A 24895-nucleotide genomic window follows, 5' to 3' on the forward strand; every position below is an offset into this window, starting at 1 on the left:
TTTGGCTTGTAAATTCTTTCTGAAACTGAAAACATCCTGTCTCTCAAACAGAGAAATGGTATTTTAATCTAGCTGAAATGTATTTAGCATATTTTATCAAAAGATACAGTATTTTAAATTTTGTTTTCTACCACAGCAGTTGCCAGTAACAATGCCAGCTACAATGTCCATAATCATCCCTTATTTTCCCATGCTTACTGCTTTCTGAAATATACATCTTTTAGGCTGGTATTTTCCATGGTTGGTTTCTGCCAGAGGCTGGTAATTTTTTAAATTTAATACAAAAAATTGAACCCTTTAAAACTGTTTCTGAATTATGGGAGAATGGGGAAAAATAAACTTTCCCCATGGTTAGTTCTAACTACACTTCAATTTCCAAGCAAAAATGACTGGAGTTTGAATACAGAAACTCAGAGGGATCTGGAGCAAAATCAGTATTTGGTCCTGCTAGTCAAGGCAGGGGGCTGGACTCAATGACCTTTCAGGGTTCCGTCTAGTTCTAGGAGACTGGCATATCTCTATATATTATTATAACCTCCAACATAAAGATTATTGTACTTACTTTCCTAGGCTTAGGGAAAAATTAAAATAAAGAGATTGGAAAAAAATCAGTTGTTCTGGGAGCACCTGCTAGGATTTTAGCAGAGTTTAGTCAAGGCTCTAGTCTCTTTGTGCTCTAAGGTCCCAATCCTGCAAAAATACATGTACAAAACTTTACTGGAGTAATCAGGTAGCAAAGTAAAGCATGACTAAGGAACAAATTCTGCAGACACTTAAGCACATATGTAGTTTTACTCACATCAGATGTCATACTGAAGATAAGACTACTCACGTGAGTAAAGTTATTCATATATTTTAGCTGTGTCAGTCCTACACTATATGTTTTTCTCTGAAAACAAGGATAGACCTTGGGATAATTTTCATGAAAGAGTCTAAGACTGAGATTTTTCAAAGGTGTTTAGCGAATGCGTCCACTCACTTTACGCTGATTTTAGGAAATTATGAGACTAGCCTAATTTTCCAACTGAAATACACACAGAAGAACATTTAAGAAAAACTAATTAACATCAAAAACAGAAGAAAATTCTGGGGATTTAAAATCTCTCATCAATCTTTCACTTTTGAGGTCATCTATTTTTTAATTTAAGTTGCTTCTGTAAAATTCTCCAAATTCTAACTCTATATTAAAAGTAAAATGTTTCTAGCTTTCTCTGTTGACACAAAGATCACCATGTAAATCAATGTACCATTACTCTGTTTAAACTAGCCTTTTACAAAATAGCCTCCTGTCAAACAGCAGCAGAAAAGAGGAAAAAGAGATCATATGAACACTTTCTAAAAGTTGCACTTTAGAGCAATTTGACTTCCTTAGGTAAAAACTTAAGTCAGAGCACCATCCTGCATCCTAGTGAAACCAGTGCTTAGGAGCCATTTTGGATGGAGTTCAGTCCCATTATGGAGAATACATCCGTTGATTCTAAGGGGAAAGGTGAAAACTGCTCATGTAGAAATCAACCTCCTGCTGGCTGGAGCTACTAGGATGATAGCCCCAAAAGAGGCTGTTCACATCTATGCCCCCTTGAGGCTTAAATGGTCATTAATAAAGAGAGTAGTAATCAGCGGCTGAAAGGGAGTAAGAAGATAGATGAGGAGGTAGTCTTAAAATGGTATGGGAGAATACCTAGGGGCTGTAGCCTGACCCTATAATGAATACTAGTTGGTATTCAACTAATGAGAGTAGCGTACCAAGGTTCTTGTTCCTGAATCAGACACAACAGAATCAAAATTTACAAGTTTAATATTGTGTATGGCAATGGCACTTGCAGGACAGCAAAACACAACTGTAACCACCTTTATTAATACAATTAATAGAGACAAGAAAAATCCAAACCACATAAGCAAATAGCAATAATAGAGTATTGGAGAAATCTTAAAGGTTATTCCTTGCATAGCATATGCTCATAGACTTATATACCCACACCCCTTTTTTGAAGATCTGGTGGTAAGAGACAACGGATCACCACTGTCTATGGTATGTGAAATGGGTCCGATGGTCCAGATCCTCAATGCCTGATAATAGCACTAAAATATGGAAGGGAGGAGGGGTAGCTAGCTTCTTTATTCGGGTTCTTGCTTATACAGAGCCTGGGAATCACCACAAATATTCATATAAACTCCCAGCCTCCTCTGTCCATATCCAACTTCCTCACCCTCATAATACTGGGGTGCCTTTTCCTGATAGGCTAGCATATTAACCCCTATTGACCCATTATCATATTGCTAAAGCATATTTGTGGTTAGACATCTGCCAGCAATCCTATCCTAAAATATGCAAGCTTAGTACCAGATCAGTATTCCTGTGGTTGCCTAGTCTCATTTTATGCCAACTTTTCTCTTATACAGGCTTTTCCAAATTTCCCAAAATCTAGGGTGACTATTGGATCACTTCATCTGTGCTAAAGATCATAGACTATGTTTCACTTATGCTAACTTGCTTATGCCAGTGTTTTACAGGATGCAGGCCTGGAGGTTCCATGTGTTACTGCTAAGTAAAATAAGGCTAAACTGGTCCTAAGGGCTACTGGGCTCATCTAAAATGCACTTAGGACAAAGGACTGCAAAAGAGAAACCATTAATTTCTATCAGGTGATACAGCAATAGGAAACTTAAATATAGACCATTTAAAACAATACTTCTCACATGTATATCACCTAAAATATGAAATAATTAAATCAGTATCAGTTATATTTATACAGTCTTTGTATCTATCAGGGCACTTAGTAATAAGTGAGTATACACATATATACCTCTCAAAATTATAAAGTACTGCTATATTTAATCAAACTGTATATGAGATTAAATAGAAAGTTTCTTAACATGTCTGTAAATGATTCAACAATTTGCTCATGAGTACTTCCTTAAGAGTTTTACTGTTGGTCTATTTTGACCTCTGCAGTACAAAATAAACTCCAAGTGAAGCTGTATCTGTAATAATATTGATCAAGTTATGCAAATACAGGTTTTATATAGTGGTTTAATAGCCAATATATGTCAGGAAGGAGTGCATCTTTTTATTAGCCATTAAAATAAATGCATACTATGTTACTTGAATCAGACTGGTTGCTTAAAGTCAACTTTCTCCCAAGTGCACTCCTTGAATATTATTTTCTTGATTGTGTCAATAATTAGAGATTTGATCAGTCTTCTATAAAACTTGCTTCAGTTTAAGGAGCAGGATTTAAAGTATCCATCATTATCAATTAGCAAGGATAAAAGAAATTCCAAACAAATACAACCTGCACCATGAAAATCTCTCCCTTAAAACAAGCTAATCCTATGAAACTGACTATTAATCATAACTTTATTTACGTTTAATTTATATTTAACCAATGATTTTTCTTGGTGCTTCTCATTCTTATTGCTACACGGAATTTGTAACAGCTGTCTCTTCTGCAGGAACCTGCGGTTTCTTTACAGCTGCCTGTTGTATCACTGGTGGCAAGGCTGTTAAGACAGTTTGTCTCAAAATGTACAGAATCCTCACACAAAGCAGATTTTACTGCCTGGAATCTAAAATTCAGGGGACCAGAAAATGTAAAAGTTTGACAGGAAGCTCTCTTGATAAGACTTCCTATCTGGGGTCAGAAAGAATAGTCTGGTTTTGATACCTGAGTGGCTGACTAATTGACCTACATGCCACATCCTAACCCAGAGCGCTTGTAAAAAAGAGTAAAAAAAACTTTACTCTGGTATAGTGAAGCAGCTTGCATTAAGAGCATGTGAACTGTACAGATCTAAAATCAACAGTACACAGAAATTTGCTCCTGATCAGAGCATGATTTGGAGAGCATGTCAAAGCAATCCTTTCCCAGTGTATAGTCAATTTATTTTATTTTTATTTCACTGGGTCATTTAGCAGTGTGAGACACTGCTTGTGATATGGTGAAAATCAAAAGTTTCTATCACACTGACTTTTCTTCTTCTCCAGATGTGCTCATAAAGCTTTGTTCTTCAGGGGGCCTGGCAGAAGCAAGTAGCATCTTAACGGGGAAGAAGAAGAAAAGCAGCAGGTATACAGGTAAATGGGCTTCTTGATTCCAGGTATCCAGACCAAAGAGGATATGTCCAAGGCTGAAATACAGTATATGCTAATATGAGCCAACTAGCATGCTGGTCTCAGATCTCCTTCAACAAACAAGCACTTGGCCAACTGCTCCTTGAAAGTGCAGTTAAAACACGTTTGCAAACCATCTGTTAAGAAGTGATACAGTGATCTTTGTGTCCTGCTTTATACTCAGGCAAGAACATGACTCTTTAATCAATCGCACTGAAATTGCTTTATATGGTTAGTGTGTCATGACTCAGGTAGGTCATGGCCATAGCCATCCCTCTATTAATGCATTAGCACATGTAAATGTTTGTTGATTCTGTAAAGCAGGGGTTCTCAAACTGGGGGTTGGGACCCCTCAGGGGGTCCTGAAGTTATTACATGGGGGGGTCGCAAGCTGTCTGCCTCCACCCCAAACTCCGCTTTGCCTCCAGCATTTATAATAGTGTTAAATATATTAAAAAGTGTTTATAGTTTATAAGGGGGGGTCTCACTCAGAGGCTTGCAATGTGAAAGGGGTCACCAGTTCAAAAGTTTGAGAACCACTGCTGTAAAGGATACAGGTTTATGTAGCTGGTGAAAATATCCAGAATCATGAAAACAGAATGGCTGTCACTAGGAGTAAGAGGTAGTTTGGTAGGTGCTGGTGGACTTCTGAAAAGGTTGGGAGTCAAACAGTTTTGAGACCTACAATTGAGCAAATAAGTGACCCAAAGCACAGACTGAAATGAATTTAACCCACTGGCATTACAAGTTCTCTTAGCAAGAGAGAACCTCACCTACTGTTTCACATTTCTGTATTAACTCTGAGCCAGTTAGTGTATCATATTCATTGTATGAAATGAAACATTCTGTATCTCATATAAATATACATTGTTTCCTCACTGTTTTCCATGCAATCATCTCTGAATATGTGTTTGCAAACTGTCATTCCATTTAACTTTTTATGTCCAAATTTACATATGCTTCCTAAGCTTAAATAAAGACAATTATATAAATTATGGTGTGTCTTATGGGATTGCTATAAATTCCAAAGGTCATTGTGCTTACTGATTGCTTGTAGGATGTGCAGGAAATCCAGTGTGCATAGAACACAGGCCTGACTACACACTGACCTCTTCCAAATTGTTATTAATTAAGGCACACAAAACATTTAAATTAATTGGATTTCTAGGTTCATCATGAGTAATGGTAGTGGGTCTGACTAGTTTAATAGTAAGAAATTTACTTTCACAAACTATTAGTAAAAGTTATACACAAATGTGTGTAGGTGCCTGAAAAACAATACTGTATCTTTGCTAAGGGAAACATTCACCCCTAAGTCATGACCCATTAAACATGAGAAAAGATCAGCTTGAGGACAATTAAGCTTCAATTAGCTTTGAGCTCTGCTGCTAGAATTTTACTGATGATGACATTAAGTCTGCATGACTTTTTGAAAATAACATTCAATGTATTACTAGACATCAGTGTGTAAAATTCTATATTTGTTTTCATTTGTTAACAGAAAAAATAAACAGTAATATTTATTTTGTTTAAAGGGAGAAACATGAGAGAAAGTTTGGCCTTGTCACTAAGGCAACAGCTTTGGATTCCAAAGATGTGGATTCAATTCCCAGCTCTGTCACACATTCCCTCTGTGACACTGGTCAAGCCATTTAATTTCTTTGGTACTTAGGAGCCTAAGATTTAGGTTTCTAGACCAATTAGGCACATGTAGGCTCAATCACATTATTCCCTATAAAGGGCAACTGGTGGCTACAGTAACTGGGGATGCTCAGAGAAATAAGGAACTACTAGGAGTGAGCAGGTTCTAGAAGAGACTCCTGGGACTGAGACTCCAGCCAAGTATGGCCTATGAGTGGCTTACTGAAGCACAAAAGGTCCCAGTCAGCAAGGCCTGGGAGAAGGGTGATTAGACACTGCAGCAGGGTCTCTTAGAACTGAGGCTACCAGCAGTAAAGGCCTGGGAGTGACCCAACAAGAGGGTAAACAAATGGATTTTGTTTCGGAACTCTGAATTTTACTCTTGCATTTATTTTATTCAAATAAACTCAGACCTCAAGAAAGCCTGTTGTGAATGTGGGGGGGAAAGGGGTGTGTGGAGTTTAAGAAGCTCCTTGAGCGGGGTACTGAGGAAGGTTGCCTGTAGCATCACCTCTGGTCACAAGGAGCACTCAGGAGGCCAATGATCTGACTCTACTTACTTTGCTTTTAATTCAGTGATAGACCATTGATTTGAGGATGATCTCTACCACAGATTTACACAAGGGTCCTGAGATGACTCAGGAGTCTGATCCTGGAACCAGAGATCTGCCTGCTGTAGGTGCAGACATTTCCTGGCAGATCAGCTGCCTGCTGGGAGAAAGTTCATTCTTTCTCCTTCCTTCTCTCTCTCTCTCTCTCTTCAGCTTTGAGGGCAAGACACTTCTCATCGAAGCAGGCCACAGCCTGATGGAGGATGTGGTGCCACTGAGGTCAGTTGGTGGCTTGCTCCTCCCAGCTTGTGATGTCCACATCAGTTTTCTTGAGATACGCTTTCAGTGTGTCTTTGTAGTGTTTCTTCTGACCACCACCGGATCTCTGATCATGGGTGAGCTGAGAGTAAAATGCTTATTTTGGGAGGTGAGAGTCTGGCATCTGCACACAATGTCTAGCCCAGAAGAGTTGGTATATGAGCATCATTGGTTCAATACTGGTGACAATGGCTTCAGCGAGGATGTTGATGTTAGTGGGGCGATCTTCCCACTTGATGCAAAGGGTATTCTGGAGGTACCATTGCTGGTACCTCTCAGGATTCTTGAGTTGCTGTCACTAGATCACCTAGGTTTTGCATCCATAAAGGAGTGTTGGAATAACAGTTGTCTTATAGACCTGGATCTTGGTGTCCTTCCATAGGTCACAGAAGGATCTATGGAAGGACACCAAAACAGTTGAGCACTTCGGCTACCTCAGTAGCCAGCTTTCTCAAAATGCAAAAATTGACAGTGAGATCCAGCACAGGATCCAGTGCACAAGTGCTTCCTTTGGGAAACTGCTCCAATGCATTTTGATGGAATTTTTATTATATACCTTAATATGGTGGGGATCAGAAATGAACATGCAGGCATATGCGCTCTCTAGTACGTAAAAAACGTCTACACAAAGTACTGTAAGTTTGATAACACATCAATAAATCCATTTACTGCAGTATGGTTGTCAAAACCATGTACCATAGCGCAATGCATTCTGGAGATGCAGAAAACCTGATAAACGGAAGTACATTGGTCTTATCTCTTTGAAAGCATATCTAATCATTTTATACACAGGGAATATAATTTTAGCGTTGTGTTTCAATGCTAAAAAGATCCTAGAAAAGTAACTCGACAGACTCCCCCAACCCCATAGTTTCTATAGTGTTTACTGGAATGATAACTGAGATTTGTTCCAGAGAGCCTTTGTTGAAATTCCTTTCTTATGTTTACGTCGCTTGCACAAGAATAACTGGTTTTAGGTGAGTGAAGGGTATAGGGGCAAAACTTTAACGTTCCAACCTGAAATCAAGATGATGCAATAGCAGTAGCATATAATCCCTCCCTGCCTGTTGATATTCCCACCTTGAGAGTTGTGAAAGTAGTCATTGCTCTTCCCCTTCATTTACATGAAGGATTAGGGTCACTGTATATCACATCACTCACCTTCTCTCATCAGTGATCTATGAACATCCAGTCAAAAGAGCCCTTATTTGTTTGTGTATATTGAGCATATAAACATCCTGGCATGTCTTAACTGTCCCTGAGTTCCCCAGAAAGCGCTAATGGGGATCTTAAATGATGTGGAGGAGCTTTTCTGGACTTCCAACACTTGAGTGAATTTCAGCTTAAGACAAAGAGAAGAGAAAGGATGTTTTTGGAGTTAAAGCACTGGACTGCAACTCTATATCCAGTCCTGCTACAGACTTCCTGTGTGATCTTGGGCAAGTCACTTTACTTTCTCTATGCTTCAGTTTCCTCTTTTTTAAAATAGAGATAACAATACTTCCGTTGTCTGTCTAGTTTGTCATCTCTTTGGAACTGCCTCTGACCGTGCTTAGTTAGCACCATGTTCAATGGGGTCCATGTTTTGTTTGGAAACTCTAGGCACTGTTGTAACAGAAGTTCCAGAAGCTAGATATTACCATATGTTATCACCTACGTTAATCAGCTGTGTGGCTGCATTGGAGAATTGGGACTTAAAAACAGAGATTTTACTACATTTGAAAGCTCTAATTTGTATTTGTCTGTCAAATTGAAGTAGACAAAAATACTTCATAATAACTATCCAGAGAAAATATTGAGTTAAAATGAATAAATTGCTTCAAAAATATGCAACACAAGCTCTATTGGTAGCATTATGCCAATTCTTTTGATCCTTCAGGCATAAATTAATGTCATTACAGACAACTCTATTCATGTGAGTAACTTTGAGCTTCATTTGTATTGATAATTTAAGTTCCTATTCTAAATAAGGGAACGAGATAAACCATTTTATAATGAGTAATGTACTACATTTGTATACCATGTCATGGGTGAATAGGGCATAACGCCCAGCCATATGGTATACTTGGGAGCCAACTCATCTACATAGTCTGTTACCAGGCAACATGCTGGACTTAAGCCTCAGCTCAGTGTAAAAAAATAAAAAAATAAAAACGACCCCCCTTAGCCCAAGTAATTGATTGATATTCATTGTGCTAGTGAGATTATGATAACAAGGGAAAATACCTATTCTGATCACAAAGATTTGGAATCATTAAACATTCCCAAATGCCAAATGAGTATTTTTTTATTCTTTATTGTTGTACACTATAAATCTTTGTTAGCATGTTGAAAGAGGATTAGTATTTTTTTCCTAAAACTGCATTTGTAAATATTGACATATTATACCCATAGACAAATTAATGTCAGCTTCCTCACAACATTCTGCTAATTATCTGAGGGACCACTGTCTCCCATAGGTTAGAAATTCCAGCCTCCTTCTTGCATTTGTACTAGAATTTTTCTAGCAGAAACTGTCCATAGTGTCAAATCCAGCTCAGAGCTCTTGGACCATTATGTGATAGAAATGACTGTTCATGACAGACAAAAAGCTAAAAGCAACAAGCACATTTAGAACTATAATTCTACCCTGATATAACACGGTCCTCAGGAGCCAAAAAATCTCACTGCCTTATAGGTGAGACCGCGTCATACCGGGTTTGATCTAGTACACCATGCCAGACCAGACTGGCTTCCCCGGCAGTGATTTAAAGGGCCCGGAGCTCCCCGCAGCTGCTGGAGCCTGTGGCCCTTTAAATCACTACCCGAGACTGGCTGCCAGAGCCGCGGCAGGGATTTAAATAGCCCGGTGCTCCAGCTGCTGTGGGAAGCCCTGGTCCCTTTAAATCATTGCTGGATCTCTGGCAGCAGGGCTCAGGTGGGGATTTAAAGAGACTGGGGCTCCACACGAATTCAGATATAGCGCAATAAAGCAGCGGGACTCGGATGACGCTTTAAAGGGCCCAGAGCTCCCCGCTGTACTATCGTGTTATATCCAAACTCATGTTATATCGTGTCACGTTCCATCAGGGTAGAGGTGTACAAATTGATTCAAACCTGGCCTCAAGATGAGCAGCCGTTGCTTTATCCACTAAGTCATGCAGCTTTCTTGAAATATTGAAATATGACTTCAAAGACATTATGGGGAAGATTTTCCATGTGGTGCACAAGGGAATTAGGAATGAAATGCCTTTTATTAGTAAAAAGGGCTGTATGCCTAATCCCCTGAATGACATAAAATTTAGTAGAGTGGGTGGTGCACTCAGCTACTAATACTGATATATCTGAAAACTAAAGAAGAATTTGGTCTGTTCTCCTTTCAGTGCACAAGTGTAACTCCTTTTTACTTAAGGGGAACTACACACACCAACTGAGGGCAAAATTGCATACTCGTTTTCTGTTAATTCAGAATGTGCTCCACAGAACCATATGCAGTGGCTCCTGGTCTAGCTGGCTGGAAGAAAAGGGCTTCTTCCCCACCATAAGCTCTTACTCTGCAATTGATGAAGAAAAGGAGGGAGGAAGGATAGGGTTTACCTGGAGAGAGCAAGGTGGAACTGGAAGCAGCTGAACCTGGGAAGATGGGGAAGGCACTGATCTTCCAGGTGACTGGAGGCACATGGTATTTATACCATAAGCAGTTCTGGAAAATCCCTCTCTCACTAGGATTGAGCTAGCAATGCCCACTCCTCTGCACATAGAATCAAAATAGAACCGAGTTTCTTCATGATCCACTGTCAGCATTATGCTAGCCACCCTTTTTTCCTTAGTAGCTGGCAAGGGATTTTCCCCTCACCACCAGACTGACCAAGCCAGGTTGGGTTTTTTTGCCTTCCCCACAGTGGGTCAGGGATTTAGTGGAGTGGCCAGTCAAATTATGTTAAAATGTCACAATTTAGTAACTAAAAATTGTGGCAGATGTCCATCCAGTGCAGGTATTCATTATGGAAAGAATATGGTGATCAGACAAGAAGGATTGGAAGAGGATTCAGAGGTAAATATCCTTAAGGAAGCTGAGGAGGGTGAGGGGGAGGAAGAGAGAAGGGCACATAGGACTTCTAACATCTGGTACAATAAGGAGCCAACAACCCACTCCTTTTCAGTGCCCCTTAACCCTTATACAAGGAGAGGGCAGCAGGGTCCCAGCAAGGGGCTGGGAAGGGAGATGTTTGACAGGAGCCCTACTGTCAATAAGCAGAAATACCTCAGGACATGGTGACCTGAAATATGCAACCAAATAAAACCACATCCATTCCCTCCTGCCTTTCTTCCATTGTGGGCAGACAACGGCTCTTGCAGCCTTCAATATGAAGTTGTTTCTGCAGCACTATAACAACATTTAACATTCATTACACAAGACAAAGATGCCAAGTTGTGGGATTATTTTTTAAATAGAAGAGGCGGTACTAAAATAATTGCAAAAAAGAAAAGAGATGTCACATTATGAAATAAATCCAAATAGCTACCTTGACTCATTTCCTAAAATTACTTTTCCTGTGACATATTAGTATTTATTATTTACTAGTGAGGTATAATAAATTCCCTTCTCATAAAATATATCCTCAACAGACATGGTTCACTGAACACAATTAGCATCCATGTTCAAGCTAAAAGAAGATATTTCAAGGGGAAAAAAAAGAATCCTAAACATGAAAATAATGATTTAGAGAGAGAATCACCATGCTTGTGCCTAATTATTACAGCTAATTTTCAGGACAGGAAAAAGTAAAAATGAATTAACACCAGAACACTTCTACATATGCCCTAAAAGCCAGAGGGCTTAATTCCTCTTATTTGCATTATATGAACACTTGTACAACAAAAGTAAAAAGGAATTGCTTCTAGATATCTTCATGGGGGAAAAGTGGCTGAACTGACAAACGTATACACAAAAGCATTTCTTTATGCTTTTGAAGTATCATCCAAAGGTAGTAAAAATAAGACACGGTGACATAACCTTAATGTGTGAAATGAAACTAACAGAGAGAATATATATTGTTTTAACCTGTGGCCAGGCCTCAGACAATGAATTGATTAAACAAGTCAGTTGCACATGGTTCCACTGTCTGTTATGGATTGCACTCCACTCTATGTCTTGTACTTATGTTCTGCATGTCTCAAGATGCGCTATTAGCTAGAACAAGATGTGAAGACCAAAGCCTTTTTTGATTCTTTATGATTACAGAACTGAGCTCTCAATCCTGCTCTAGGGCCTGAGAAATGTAAGTACCAGAGAAAAACAAAATAAAGAGTAGTACTTACAGAAAGAAGGCTTCGCTCATGAAAACTGAAGGCACCACTTGCATGGGGCTTCTGTGTGATTTCCTAAGAGAAATAAAACATATTTATTGAGAAGGATAAATTAGTTTGAGATTTTTTGTGTGTTTTTTAGCCCTCTCCCCTTTTTTATGTGGTCTTTCAAAACAGCTCAATAATCTTAAGGACTGCACAACCCAAAAGGTTTCTTTGATCCAAAAATATTAAAAAATGCATATTTTCCAGGAAAATGAGCGAGGGAAGGGAGTATGATTTAATGCATAAAGTGTATTTTATGTTTTATATTACATTTCTCTCTCTCTCTCTGCTATGGATAATGAAGTTATACCTTACAACCAAACATGCTGTATAATCTTAAAACAATTTTTAAATTCACAATAAAAGAACAAAATCAATAACACATAATTTGAACTTCAGTACTTTTTCACATGAGAAATGAGGAAAGGCAGTGTGTGCACTGTTGTCTTGTAACTGGTTCCTTTAGTGCTCTGCAAAGCACAAGACAGAACTATGATTATGACCAGGGCCAGCTCCAGGCACCAGCATTCCAAGCTGGTGCTTGGGACGGCCATCTTCAAGGGGCGGCAGTCCTTGTTGTTTTGCCCCCAAGCAGCGCACTGAATTGCCACCGCAAATGGCGGGGGCAGTCCGTGTGCCCTTAGGGCGGCACGAGTGTTTCCACGCCAGCGGCAATTTGGCAGCAGCTTCTATGTTTAGCTGTCCACGCCAGCTTCAGCAAAACATAGACGCTGCCGTCAAATTGCCGCCACCGCAGAAACACGCCTGCCGCCCTAAGGGCACGTGGACTGCCCCCGCCTGCGGCAGCAATTCAGTGTGCTGCTTGGGGCAGCGAAAACTGTAGAGCCGGCCCTGATTATGACCTAATAATGACTGACAAGTGTTTTATTGTTATTATAGAAGGGATTTGGGTTGTGGCAGGGGCGGACTGGCAGACATGGTTTGAAACTTACTTAAAGCCTGCATTCTAAGTTAGCTTTACAATCTTATCTAGTCAAGTAACTGTGTGATTATTGTACATAATCGCATAGCTATAACTCAAACATTGTGATAGTTTAATTTCCTAGTGTAATTTTATAACACACATGGTGATTAACTATATATATAAAATGTAATTTTATAACATACATACATATATATATATTCTTAGCGTAAACATTTTTAAATGGTGATTAATTTTTTCTATACTTTTTCAGTTGTACAACTCAAGAAGGAAAAATGAATATAAAGAAAGAGAAGAAGGAAGCTCTGGATCAGAGGACAACTGAAGTGTTTTGTGCTTATACATAGCTAAACATTAAAACAGGATGACAGTCTACTCCATGCCACCTTTTTATTGATGGGAATGTGGTGGTAGTTAATATTTTACTGAATCATTCATTGTATTCTATCAATTATAACACGCTCAGCCATGCTTTTCATGACAAAAGTGTGTCCCTATATATATTTTTTCATTTCCATATGCAATCTCTAGTATGTGCTCTCTAATATCAAGCACTATATGCATATTTAATCTATGGCAAATCTATACATCACACAAATACTTTCTAGGTGAAATCAAATGTAGAGATTGGTCATTCCCCAAACCATTCAAAATATCATAAGTGAATGCAGTCCATAGCTTCCCATAAACATTATTCCTTTCAGACATAGTTTGTTTTTTAAGACGACCAGAATTCTGTCATCTCTGTCTAAGGGTATCCTTCCATCCTATTTTCTTCCTCTTAACACTCTTGTAACCATATACCAGTGTTAAAATAGTTCCATTACACTGATGGTAGCTAAACAAACTTCACCATATGCTACCCACACCGTAAGGAAACAGAAAATTCCTCAAAAGTTTGCTGATCTAAAGGCAGTGCACCATAAGATAGCCTCAGTCCCGTTTTCCAAGTGGACATGGAAGAGACATGGAGTACTTGTGGGAAAGTATGAGAGCCATATGGAGGAGGCAGTGTTTCCATTGATCTCTACTAATTATGCTGGTCAGAACTGAAGTTCTCCCTGGCCATGGAGTTGGTCACAATGCAGAGAGAAGCACCCAGATAGTCTGCAAGGACATCTCTCCATCCAGGGTGACATGGAAATTGCACACTATTTTGAAACAACAAGCATAGCTGATCCGCATAATACAATCTAGCTAGTGACCACCTCATGCAATTTTTCAAGGCTACTACACAAAATTATCCAGGTGCTTTGGTAATATTCCATGAATAACCTATCATATATAATTACAATGTGCATTTAAAGATCTCAGATGAACAAATATATAAATGTATAATTTGTAAACTATGCTTTATTTACCATTCAATTCTTCAGTATCGTATGTAACCACAAAGAAGTCAACTCTTAGTCACAGAATTGATATGTTTAGTAGTATGAATTACATCAAGGAGCATGCTTTTATTTTCTGAACACATCTATTTTCTAGCAGCATCTGGTTGTGAGTCTTTGCACAAAAAAGTAATCAGTATGTATTAAGAAGCCAGGTCACGTTATTTTTCTGTAGTGATATATCAAACCAAGCCCCCAAACTTATTAGGAACATCCATGAAAACAAAAACAGCAGTATTTGAAGAAACTGAAATATATTGGCATTTGTTTTTGTGTTTTATTTTTCATTGCATCAGGAACCATATTTGGGGACAAAATAATAAGCAGTATGTCTTGATTTGCAATTCCATCATTCAGGAACACAAGCACTATAATTATGGCATACTGGATTGGATCCAGCATTGCAGAATCTGGGAGCATTGTACATGACTTAAATAGTGACAACCCACCCCAAACTAATTCCCATGTATAAGGAATTCATAATCTGCAACTTTCCCTTATACTCCCCAGCTGTAACACCTTAAAAGGGAAAGCAGGGAGTACCCAGCATAAATTACTACATGATAGAAGAAACCAGCCAGTGCGTATAGAAACTTTTAGTTAAATAGACAAGTATGAAAGCATTTTTGCAATGGGGCAACTCCTGGGCTGGGATGAATTTCTAAGGATATCAAGAGGTGAGGGCATACTACTGAGGCTGCCCAGGCCTCAGCTCCCTTGGGACAGTTGCCTCAGGCATTCCACACAAGCACAGATTGTACTTCAGGAAGAGTCCCTCTAGGTCATTTACAGCTTTGTACATAGTCACCAGCACCTTGAAATTTCATGACCTTGCATTATTTTGGCAACTTAAGCGGTTCCCTTAGGAACTATAAAAAGGCCAGAGTAAAAATAGAAATGAATACACACACGAACACGAGAAGCACAAATACTAACACAGGCTCACACATCTGATGCTTTGGATCTTCTCCTAAACATAGGTATAAATGGTTGACTCTGGTTTTAATTTTAGTTCACTTCTAAAATGCAAGTAGACAATGTTATCTGTTGCTGTAAGTTAAAAGTCATCCCCTTTAGAGAGCAGCCAAACACAGCAAGCTGTGAGCTTTCCCATCATTACACTCCTAACAATATTACTCCTATTTTGAGGCTTTTTGTTTGGTCTCAGTTTAATTTCCTGTCAGCCTTACAAGCAATTTCTAATGTTTGGGCTGTAGGATATGCTCTGATTAAAAATAATCTTCCCAATTACAGCCTGGCATGAATCTACTGCCACATGCACTCTGCCACTGGCCTCTGAATTTCTGTCAGCAGTAATTGTGTCTGTAGCTCCTAACTGTAAATGAAAACCCAGGGGGCATATTTGGGTTCCAGTTTCCTGTGCCTAGCCATATCTTTTAATTTGCACTGTCTGTCAAAAGGAGATGTTCATATGTACTAAAAGGAAATCCTTAGAACATCAGGGTAAAGGGAAAAAAGTGCAACAGGAACATGAAAAATTGTGTTCTAACACACTGCAGATAACTGGATGCTTACAGAGTGCATTGGTGCATTTCATTACAGTTAGATACAGAATGAAACCGTTGAGTCAAAATTTCAAGATACATATTTTTCATCATTAAAATTATACCATAAATTCAAAGTATGAACCCAAAAGGTTCTGAACAATTGATACAATTATGTAATTTTCCAAGTTACCTCCTAGGGATTTGATCATTGCAAAGTACATTTGTCAAAATATGTTTTATTGATAAAAGTAAAGCATGTAGCACTGAAACAGATGTATTTTTTTCTGGTGCACATTCCATTCATTAATTCTATGGCACTATATAACATGTCCAAGGGAATAAGAAACTTCTATGACAAATGAGGACATGAAGTTATCTGAATTTCAACTTTTGTCTTCAGAATTCAGTTAGTTGCAAAATCCTATGAGCTTTTTCACATTATTAAATAATGTAATTTCTTGCATGAAAAATAGACTGAGCACTCAGTCATGCAGCATAGGATAAAGCCATGCAAATGGCAGTCCTATATCCTATGGACACAGATGGCACTGCATGACAAACCACTGGTAGAAGTGGGAAAAACTGAAAGCTGCTTATGGTATTGTCAAGGTATTTTTCCCACTTTGAACTTTAGCGTCCAAAAAGTGGGGACCTACATGTACCCTTTTAAGCTTAATTCCTAGCTTAGATCTGATAGCACCGCCACCAGCCAAAATATAGTGTTTGGTACTCTTTCTGTTCCCCCAAAACCTTCCCTGGGGAACCCAAGACTCAAACGCCTTGGGTCTTAAAACAAGGAGAAATAAACCATTCCCCCTCCTTTCCCCCCTTCCCAGACTTTCCCCTCCCTGGGTTACCCTGAGAGACTACACTGATCCAAACTCCTTGGATCTTAAAACTTTTTCCCCTACCAATCCCTGGTGAGTTCAGACCCAATCCCCTTGGGTCTTAAACAAGGAAAAAAATCAATCAGGTTCTTAAAGAAGAAAGCTTTTAATTAAAGAAAGAAAAAGTAAAAATTATCTCTGTAAAATTAGGATGGAAAATGTTTACAGGGTATTCAAATTCATATAGCCTAGAGGGAGTCCCTCCTCCCTAGCCTGAAATTCAAAGTTACAGCAAACAGAGGTAAAATACTTCCAGCAAAATACACATTCACAAGTTAAGAAAACAAACATAAGACTAATCCGGCTTTTCTAGCTAGTACTTACTATTTTGAACATGAGAGACTGTTTCAGAAAGATTGGAGAAACCTGGGGTGCACGTCTGGTCCCTCTTAGTCCCAAGAGCGAACAAAGAACAAAAAAAACCAGCACAAACAAAGACTTCCCTCCACCAAGATTTTAAAGTATCTTGTTCCCCCATTGGTCCTCTGGTCAGGTGTCAGCCAGGTTCACTGAGCTTCTTAACCCTTTACAGGTAAAAGAGACATTAACCCTTAACCATCTGTTTATGACAGGTATAGGACAGAGTTTTCAGTGAGAAGCGAAACATAGTTCATGCAGAATACACTACTACAGACAGATGCTGAAATGTCCGTAGAAGAAAAAACACAAAACTTAGCATGTCAGTGTTGACTTGTAACTTGGTCATTCCTCTTTGTGTTGTGTTCATGTACCAAAAATTACTGAAACACATTTCAACCCCAACTGACAAGATTTAGTTCTTGCCAACAAGATATGTTAAATTTATAAGAAAAATAATGGGAACAACAATTTATTTAATACATCATCATTAATTGTACAAACGTCACATTTTCAGAGGTGACACACTGCTCAGAGGCCTGAAGTTGTGTATTCCCCCTAAGTATCTACATTCACAACAGTGCTGAACATGACAGTGTAAGTTCAATGCCATCATCATCAGCCCATGCTAAATTCCATTAGGAGCTTTATTTAACTACCTCCCCTCTTGTTTGGTTTAAACAGATATCTGTAGGTAGCTCTCAAGGGGGAAAGGTATGTCTGAAGTCACCAGAGAATATTTTCAGTTTGGGGGAAAAAATGAAGAAAGCCTAGCAGGTTTGGGGGAATGTGGTGAAGCAGAGAAACCATCCACTATCACAGAAGGGGTTAAGGAGAGCCTTTGGGCTCTGCTAGCACAGCACTGTTATATCTTCAGCCAATGCCAGGTCTGGTGGGAAGAGAAAAGGAGGGAGCCTGCTTCAGTTCAGGGCTGACTGACAGAGAGACAGGAGCTAGCTGCCTCCCTACCTGAGGGAAGAATCATTCACCTGCCTGCTGAGGCAGCCACCAAAGACCAAGTAGTGTCTTCCTATCCAAAGGAGATGAAGACACAGGCCTCAGAGCACCCAGCCTGAGAGGAACCCGGGTGACTGAAGCATGGAGACCAGACTTAGGGCTGCTTCACCCAGAGTAACCTGGGAGTGGAGCAGGTTGCTGCCCAGGATCCATGAGGGGGCTCTATTAAGAGACAAGCCACCACAGGAACTTGAACCATAGGCGCACACCCCAAACTAAAGGGGCAACAGTAGGACATTACCCAGGCAGAGAACATTGCCTCCCCTTTGGGAGGTTCCCTACTCAGGGGTGACTTACACGGGGCTCTGGGCCGGGACCCAGTGGAATGGAAGGGCCTGGGTCTCCCTTCTGACCCCCTTGCCTTAAAGACCAAAGCACCTCAACCATAAAAGCAGGGGAAGGAAGCCAGGTGCTCCACCCACTAGGCCAACTGACCCTCCAATCCCCCCATTACAGGACAATTCTCAAAAGCAGTAAAATCTGGGAAAGAACGAAGCACCGACGGAATGAATCAGTAATACAAATTTGATTCCGGAGAAGTAAAGAAAGCAGAAACCAAATGTACAGGGAGTATTTAAAAAAGAGAGAACTATTCTGTGAAAGGGAAAGGGCAGGAGGGCAGCCAAGAATGTAGAGGGTTAATATCTTTCAGAAGCAATTTTCTGTGAAGCTTGAAGGATTGTACATTCAGTTGGGAAAAGTAAGCGTTTGTCTCAAATGTGAAATGGGGCCCAGTGAAGTTCTGAGTTCACGGTATGGGGCTTATGTTTTTTCTTTCATGCAGGTATTAAGTGAAACATTCAATTTGTAAAGTCCATCAGTGAGTCCCAGAAGAACTGCTGCTGCAGCACTAGTCAGCACCATCACTGATCTCCAAAAGCGGTGGCTGTGATGATGGAGTAGAGGACCTAGGAACAAACAGGAAGGAAATGAGCTGGATGTGGAGGAGTAACAGGGGCTCCAATACTAAAGGCAGAATGGGGTCCAAGAAGGACCCGGGCATCTAAGCAAGACCTTGTCTGAATGCATCTGAAACTGAAAAAGGTGCTCTTGCTCATAGCTCTTACTTGTAACATTAGGCTCTAATTTTAGTCTTCTCCCAGCAGGTTTGCTCTTCATGTTATAATCTTCTGATCAGGAGGCTCATACTTACGGGTGAGGCAGAATTGTCCAGTGGTTAGACAATGGGACTGGCAGTCATGGCCCTTAGAATTTTCTTGATTCTGCTGCTGACTTCTTGTATGAACTTAAGCAAACCACTTACATTTAAATTGTCCTCCCCCGTGCCTGACAAATTCTGAGAGAAAAACATGCCTGTATTTTCTTTGAGCTTGTGCGCCTTCATTTTGTGTAGCTTTTAGATGTCATGGTCATGAGCAACTGATAAAAACAATGATCTCTGAGCTGCAATTTCCCATCTGTATAATGGGTATAACAACTGCCAGCTTTGTAGTGTCCTCAGATCACTAGAATAAGGGTGAAAAGTAGGGTTGTCAAGCAATTAAAAGAATTAATCACGTAATTAAAAAATCATTATTAATCATGCTGTTAAAGAATAACAGAATACCATTTATTTAAATATTTTTGGATGTTTCCTACATTTTCAAATATATTGATTTCAATTACCACACAGAATAAAAAGTGTACAGTGCTCTTTTTATATTTATTTTTATTACAAATATTTGCACTATAAAAATGATAAAAGAAATGTTATTTTTCAATTCCCCCATAACAAGTATTGTAGTGCAACCTCTTTATCATGAAAGTTGAAGTTACAAATGTAGAATTACATACAAAAATAACTGTATTCAAAAACAAAACAATGTAAAACTGTAGAACCTACAAGTCCACTCAGTCCTACTTCTTGTTCAGCCAATCGCTCACACAAACAAGTGTGTTCACATTTGTGGGAGATAATGCTGTCTACTTCTTGTTTACGATGTCACCTCAAAGTCAAAACAGGAATTTGCATGGCACTGTTGTAGCCAGCATCACAAGATATTCACGCACCAGATACACTAAAGATTCATATGTCCTTTCATGCTTCAGTCACCATTCCAGAGGACATGTCTCCATGCTGATGACAGGTTCTCCTCGATAATGATCCAAATCAACATGGACCAACGCATGTTCATTTTCATCATCTGAGTCAGATGCCATCAGCAGACGGTTGATTTTCTTTTTTGGTGCTCCGGGTTCTGTAATTTGCACATCAGAGTGTTGTGTTGCTTTTTTAAGACTTCTGAAAGCATGTTCCAAACTTCGTCCCTCTAAGATTTTGGAAGGCACTTCAGATTCTTAAACCTTGGGTCAAGTGCTGTAGCTATCTTTGGAAAACTCACATTTTCATACATACATAAAAACATAAGAATGGCCCTACTGGGTCAGGCCAAAGGTCCCTCTAGCCCAGTATCCTGCCTTCCAACAGTGGCCAGGTGCCCCAGAGGAAATGAACAGAACAGGTAATCATCAAGTGATCCATCCCCTGTCACTCATTCCCAGCTTCTTTACATTTTGTCAAATCTACAGTGAAAGTGTTCTTAAAACAAACAACATGTACTGGGTCATCATCTGAGACTGCTATAACATGAAATATATGGTAGAATGTGAGTAAAACTGAGCAGGAGACAGACAATTCTCCTCTGAAGGAGTTCAGTCAAAAATTTTATTAACACATTTTTTTTTAAATGAGCGTCATCAGTATGGAAGCATGTCCTCTGGAATGGTGGCCGAAGCATAAAGAGGCACGCAAATGTTTAGACTATCTGGCATGTAAATACCTTTTAATCCCAGCTACAAAAGTGCCATGTGAACGCCTGTTCTCACTTTCACATGACATTGTAAATAAGAAGTGGGCAGCATTATCTCCCATAAATGTAAATAAGCTTGTTTGTCTTAGCGATTGGCTGAACAAGAAGTAGGACTGAGTGGCTTTGTAAGCTCTAAATTTTTACATTGTTCTGTTTTTGAGTGCAGTTATGTGCAGTTGTGTAACAAAAAATCTAGATTTGTAAGCTGCACTTTCAAGATAAAGAGAATGCACTACAGTACTTGTATGAGGTAAACTGAAAAATACTATTTTTTATAATTTTTACATTACAAATATTTGTAATAAAAGTAAAATATAAAGTGAGCTCTGTTCACTTCGTATTATACATTATAATTGAAATGAATATATAGGACAATATCCAAAATATTTAATAAATTTCAATTTATATTCTGTTTAACAGTGCGATAAAAACTACAAATAATCATGATTTTTTAATCACAATTTTTTTTAGTTAATCATGTTAGTTAACTGTGATTAATCGACAGCCCTAGTGAAAAGCATTATTTTGTATACTGTACAGCCTTTCAACAAAAGCATCTCATTTCTTCCCACAAAGTCCTGCAGTGCAGTAGTATCCTTCAGTCAGAAGGGCAGAATTAGACTCTCCGAAACCCTCTAAATTTACTCCTTGACCCATATCAGTACTAACAAAATCACTTCATCTTCCACATCCTTCTTGAGCCAAGAATATCACCTGCATCACATCCCCAAATATCCTGCAGATATAAGGAATGAAATCAAAGTCCCGATTCTACAATTTTGGACACATTTAGCATGTGAGTAATTTTACTCTCCTGAAAATCCTCACTGAACTCAAATGGGACTACTCACATGAGTAAATTTATGCAATTGTTTTCAAGATCACAACTTAAATTTTTTATCACTGACATGGTAGCATATGACATTACTATACATTCACAGTCAACAAACTGAAAAAGTATTAAAAACAACCAAAGTTTTAGATAGTATGTGGTTTAGATATAGTGTATGGTTTTATTCATTTATCAAAGTTTTACTTCAAATCCATTTGTCAATGAAATGAAACTCTCCATTTCTATTATCAAGATTAATGTCCCAACAATACACAAAGGCATAAACTGGACTGTGAGAGGGAAATAATAATAATAAAAAAAAACCTTGGATATACTTCCTTCGATTACTGTTTTATTTATACTGCCAAGAACATTTTATTTTCCTGCTTCATAATTCAACACTTGCTCCATAAAAAATAAATTTTTAAAGCCAACAGCCTCTTCTATTTAACCACAGCATACTATACTGTACTACAGAGTGACCTCAAGCTCTCACTTTTTAAAATTTAAAAATGTTAATAATCAAAATACCTTATTACCTGAATGGAAAAGATGCTTAAGAATAAAAATGGTATTCGATTGTTAGAGATGCAAAGAACTGCAGTATGAAAAGTTGACATATTTTCTTCAGAAAAATAATCTCCTTAGCAGTATTCATTTCAACCTACAAAAGGTTTAGTAGCAGGGTGGGAATTCACACTGGCCTCATCTTTTTAAAAATGTAATAACAAGGAAATACTAAAACTACCAGCAAAGGTTTGTTACAGTTATCTTCATGTGCAAGAATGTTTAGCATTAGATCACAATGGATATAATTATCATTATAAGTTCTATACAAGTGCACACAGAACAAAGCTTCTATACAAAGGATTAAGTTACCTTGTGCTCTGGAACTGAAGTTTAGTTCATTTTATACAAGTTACTGACCATGTTTCTAAGAAGACAAGGATTTAACTATTTTTTAAATATAAAAGCTTTTTAAAAATTGCATACACCCCTCACCCTCTCGCCCCAACACATATCCTTTACATGGCTGAAACTCAATCTTGCCTTAAGAAGTTCAAACGTCAGCACTACACTCCAAATTTGGGTTAAGGAATTTTGAAACAACTCGAGTATAACTATAATTACCCATCGCTAACAGCAAAAATGTATACTTACCATAGCAACAAAGTGCTTGTAGACACACACAAACGCGTGTCAATGAATAAAGCATCCAATGCTTGTAGGCTTTCAGTAGAAATATTCAAAAAGTCAACATCTTCCTAAGTTACTAAAGATCTATTGAAGTATTGGTAATATTGTAGTAATCACAAATACCACTGTGTGCCAATAACTGTTCGAAAATTCTTCCTTTTTAATGGGACCACTGTTGTTCAGCTGACCCACCATCACTTACTGTCACTGATTACCGGGGATACTTCTTAACTTCATCTCAGCCCACTATTCGCATAGTATCAAAATTTGCATCTTCAAGCCTGAAATTTGAATTCACAAATATTGCCCAAAGCACAGGCACTAATGGAAATAACAAACTGCATCATACTATCACTTATACCAGACCAGGATTGCTCAAGGTTCAAAATATTGGAGAGCAGGAAACCAGGCTTCCAGACATTCAACCGTTCATTTGAACGCTTTTCTGACAAACTCAGTGTGAAGACAGACAGGAGAGAAAGACATATTTAAAAAAAAAAATGTGGTGATGGGACTTACATTTGAATGGATGTGCAAAGGTTTGGTTACTTGCATGAATTTCTTTGTAAGACTGCCATACAGAATATACTGTATTGTGAATACTGTTGGTCAAACATCGACATTCTGAAAACAGTCAGATATAGCCTAAGTCGTTAGTGTAACTCCACTGACATCACTGCATGGTGTAAATCTGATGTAAATTAAATGGGAAATCAGCCACCTACACCGTTGCTATTTGTACCTCTGTATAAAAAAAGAAAGCTCATTAGATTCTAGACACTATTTAAAAAAAGAAAGCTTCTGAGCATTTTGGAGTCACAAAAAAAGTTTCAAGTTTGTTTGAAGGTTTGAGGGACATTCTTACTTAACACAAACCAGTTTGCTCATCTCTTCCAACATATTTTCAAAAGCAGCTCAACAATAGATATTTGTCTCTCATATGTTGACTATTTTGCTAGTGTCAGCTCTTCAACAGCTGTTGAAAGGTATTTTTAAGAAGTGCTTTTCCAGTTCTTTGATTTTGATAAAGCTTGCTAATGGCTCATGAGTTTAGCAAATTGGGAAGATCAACCCACCAGCAAAAAAGAAACCTTTTCACTATGGGAGATTTATATAAGCTATTGCAATAGAATCCCCAAAAAGCCTCTCTCTCTCTCTCCATTATAAACTCTGTATAAGCTACATCAAACTATTTTAGAAATCATAATGTTTAAAAAATGTTATTCATACTTTTTTTTTTTTTTTTAAATTCCTTTGCCTGTAAAGCCAGATGCTTTAGGTCCTGATACAGCAAAGCACTTATGCATGTGGACTTGTCCCATTGGCATCAGTGGGATCACTCACTTGCTTAAAATTAACCACATGCTTAACTGCTGTGCTGCATTGAAGCCCTAGAAACCATGAGTACAAATTTACAAGGCTCAGAAGAAGAAGAAAATTATAACCTATAAATTTTAGAAAGCTCTAAAAATTCCATAAAATATCTGTACAGTGACTTTTCTATCAGTTATAACGTTGTGATTTTAACAGCGAATATCTCAATACTGACCAAGGCTAAAAGCAATAATAGCATTACATCATTGGGGTTTATGAAACTTTCATCTCTAGCCCTGATGGTTCATGAGATATCATACTCCTCATCAATCACTGGTCCTGAACTGAACATTTCTTTCATCTGAAGAATGAAGTTTTAGGAGGAAATGTCACGTTTGGGGGAAAGAAGGCTACATCTGTCTGGTTTTTGTTTGTGCGTTTGGTTGGTTGGTTGTTTTGTTTATGGAAGATGTCTGAAGCTACCCAAAGATTTGGAATGCTACTAACTCCCAGCTGAAATTAATTAGTGGGCTGAGGCAAATGAAATCAAAAGAAAATGAAAAACATAGTTTATCACATGGCTTTGTGATTCATAATATGGATAACCTTACTGCACATTTTGCATCCGCAAGTATGTATGCATGCACACACACACATAGGAAATTTACAACACATGCTTAT

At 38.5% G+C, this 24895-nt stretch overlaps 1 protein-coding gene across 8 annotated transcripts in view; it reads right to left on the bottom strand.

The window, feature by feature from the left end:
• Positions 1–24895, bottom strand: part of RBFOX1 (RNA binding fox-1 homolog 1) — a 2554959-nt gene that overhangs the window by 1339315 nt on the left and 1190749 nt on the right. For all 8 annotated transcript variants that reach the window (XM_075069299.1, XM_075069298.1, XM_075069294.1 and 5 more), the window contains exon 4: positions 11926–11988. In XM_075069299.1, coding sequence (XP_074925400.1) covers positions 11926–11988 — 63 coding nt within the window. The remainder of the gene's footprint in view (positions 1–11925; positions 11989–24895) is intronic.

The sequence above is a fragment of the Chelonoidis abingdonii genome, chromosome 9 (assembly GCF_003597395.2).
Source record: "Chelonoidis abingdonii isolate Lonesome George chromosome 9, CheloAbing_2.0, whole genome shotgun sequence".
Classification (NCBI taxonomy): Eukaryota; Metazoa; Chordata; order Testudines; family Testudinidae; genus Chelonoidis; species Chelonoidis abingdonii.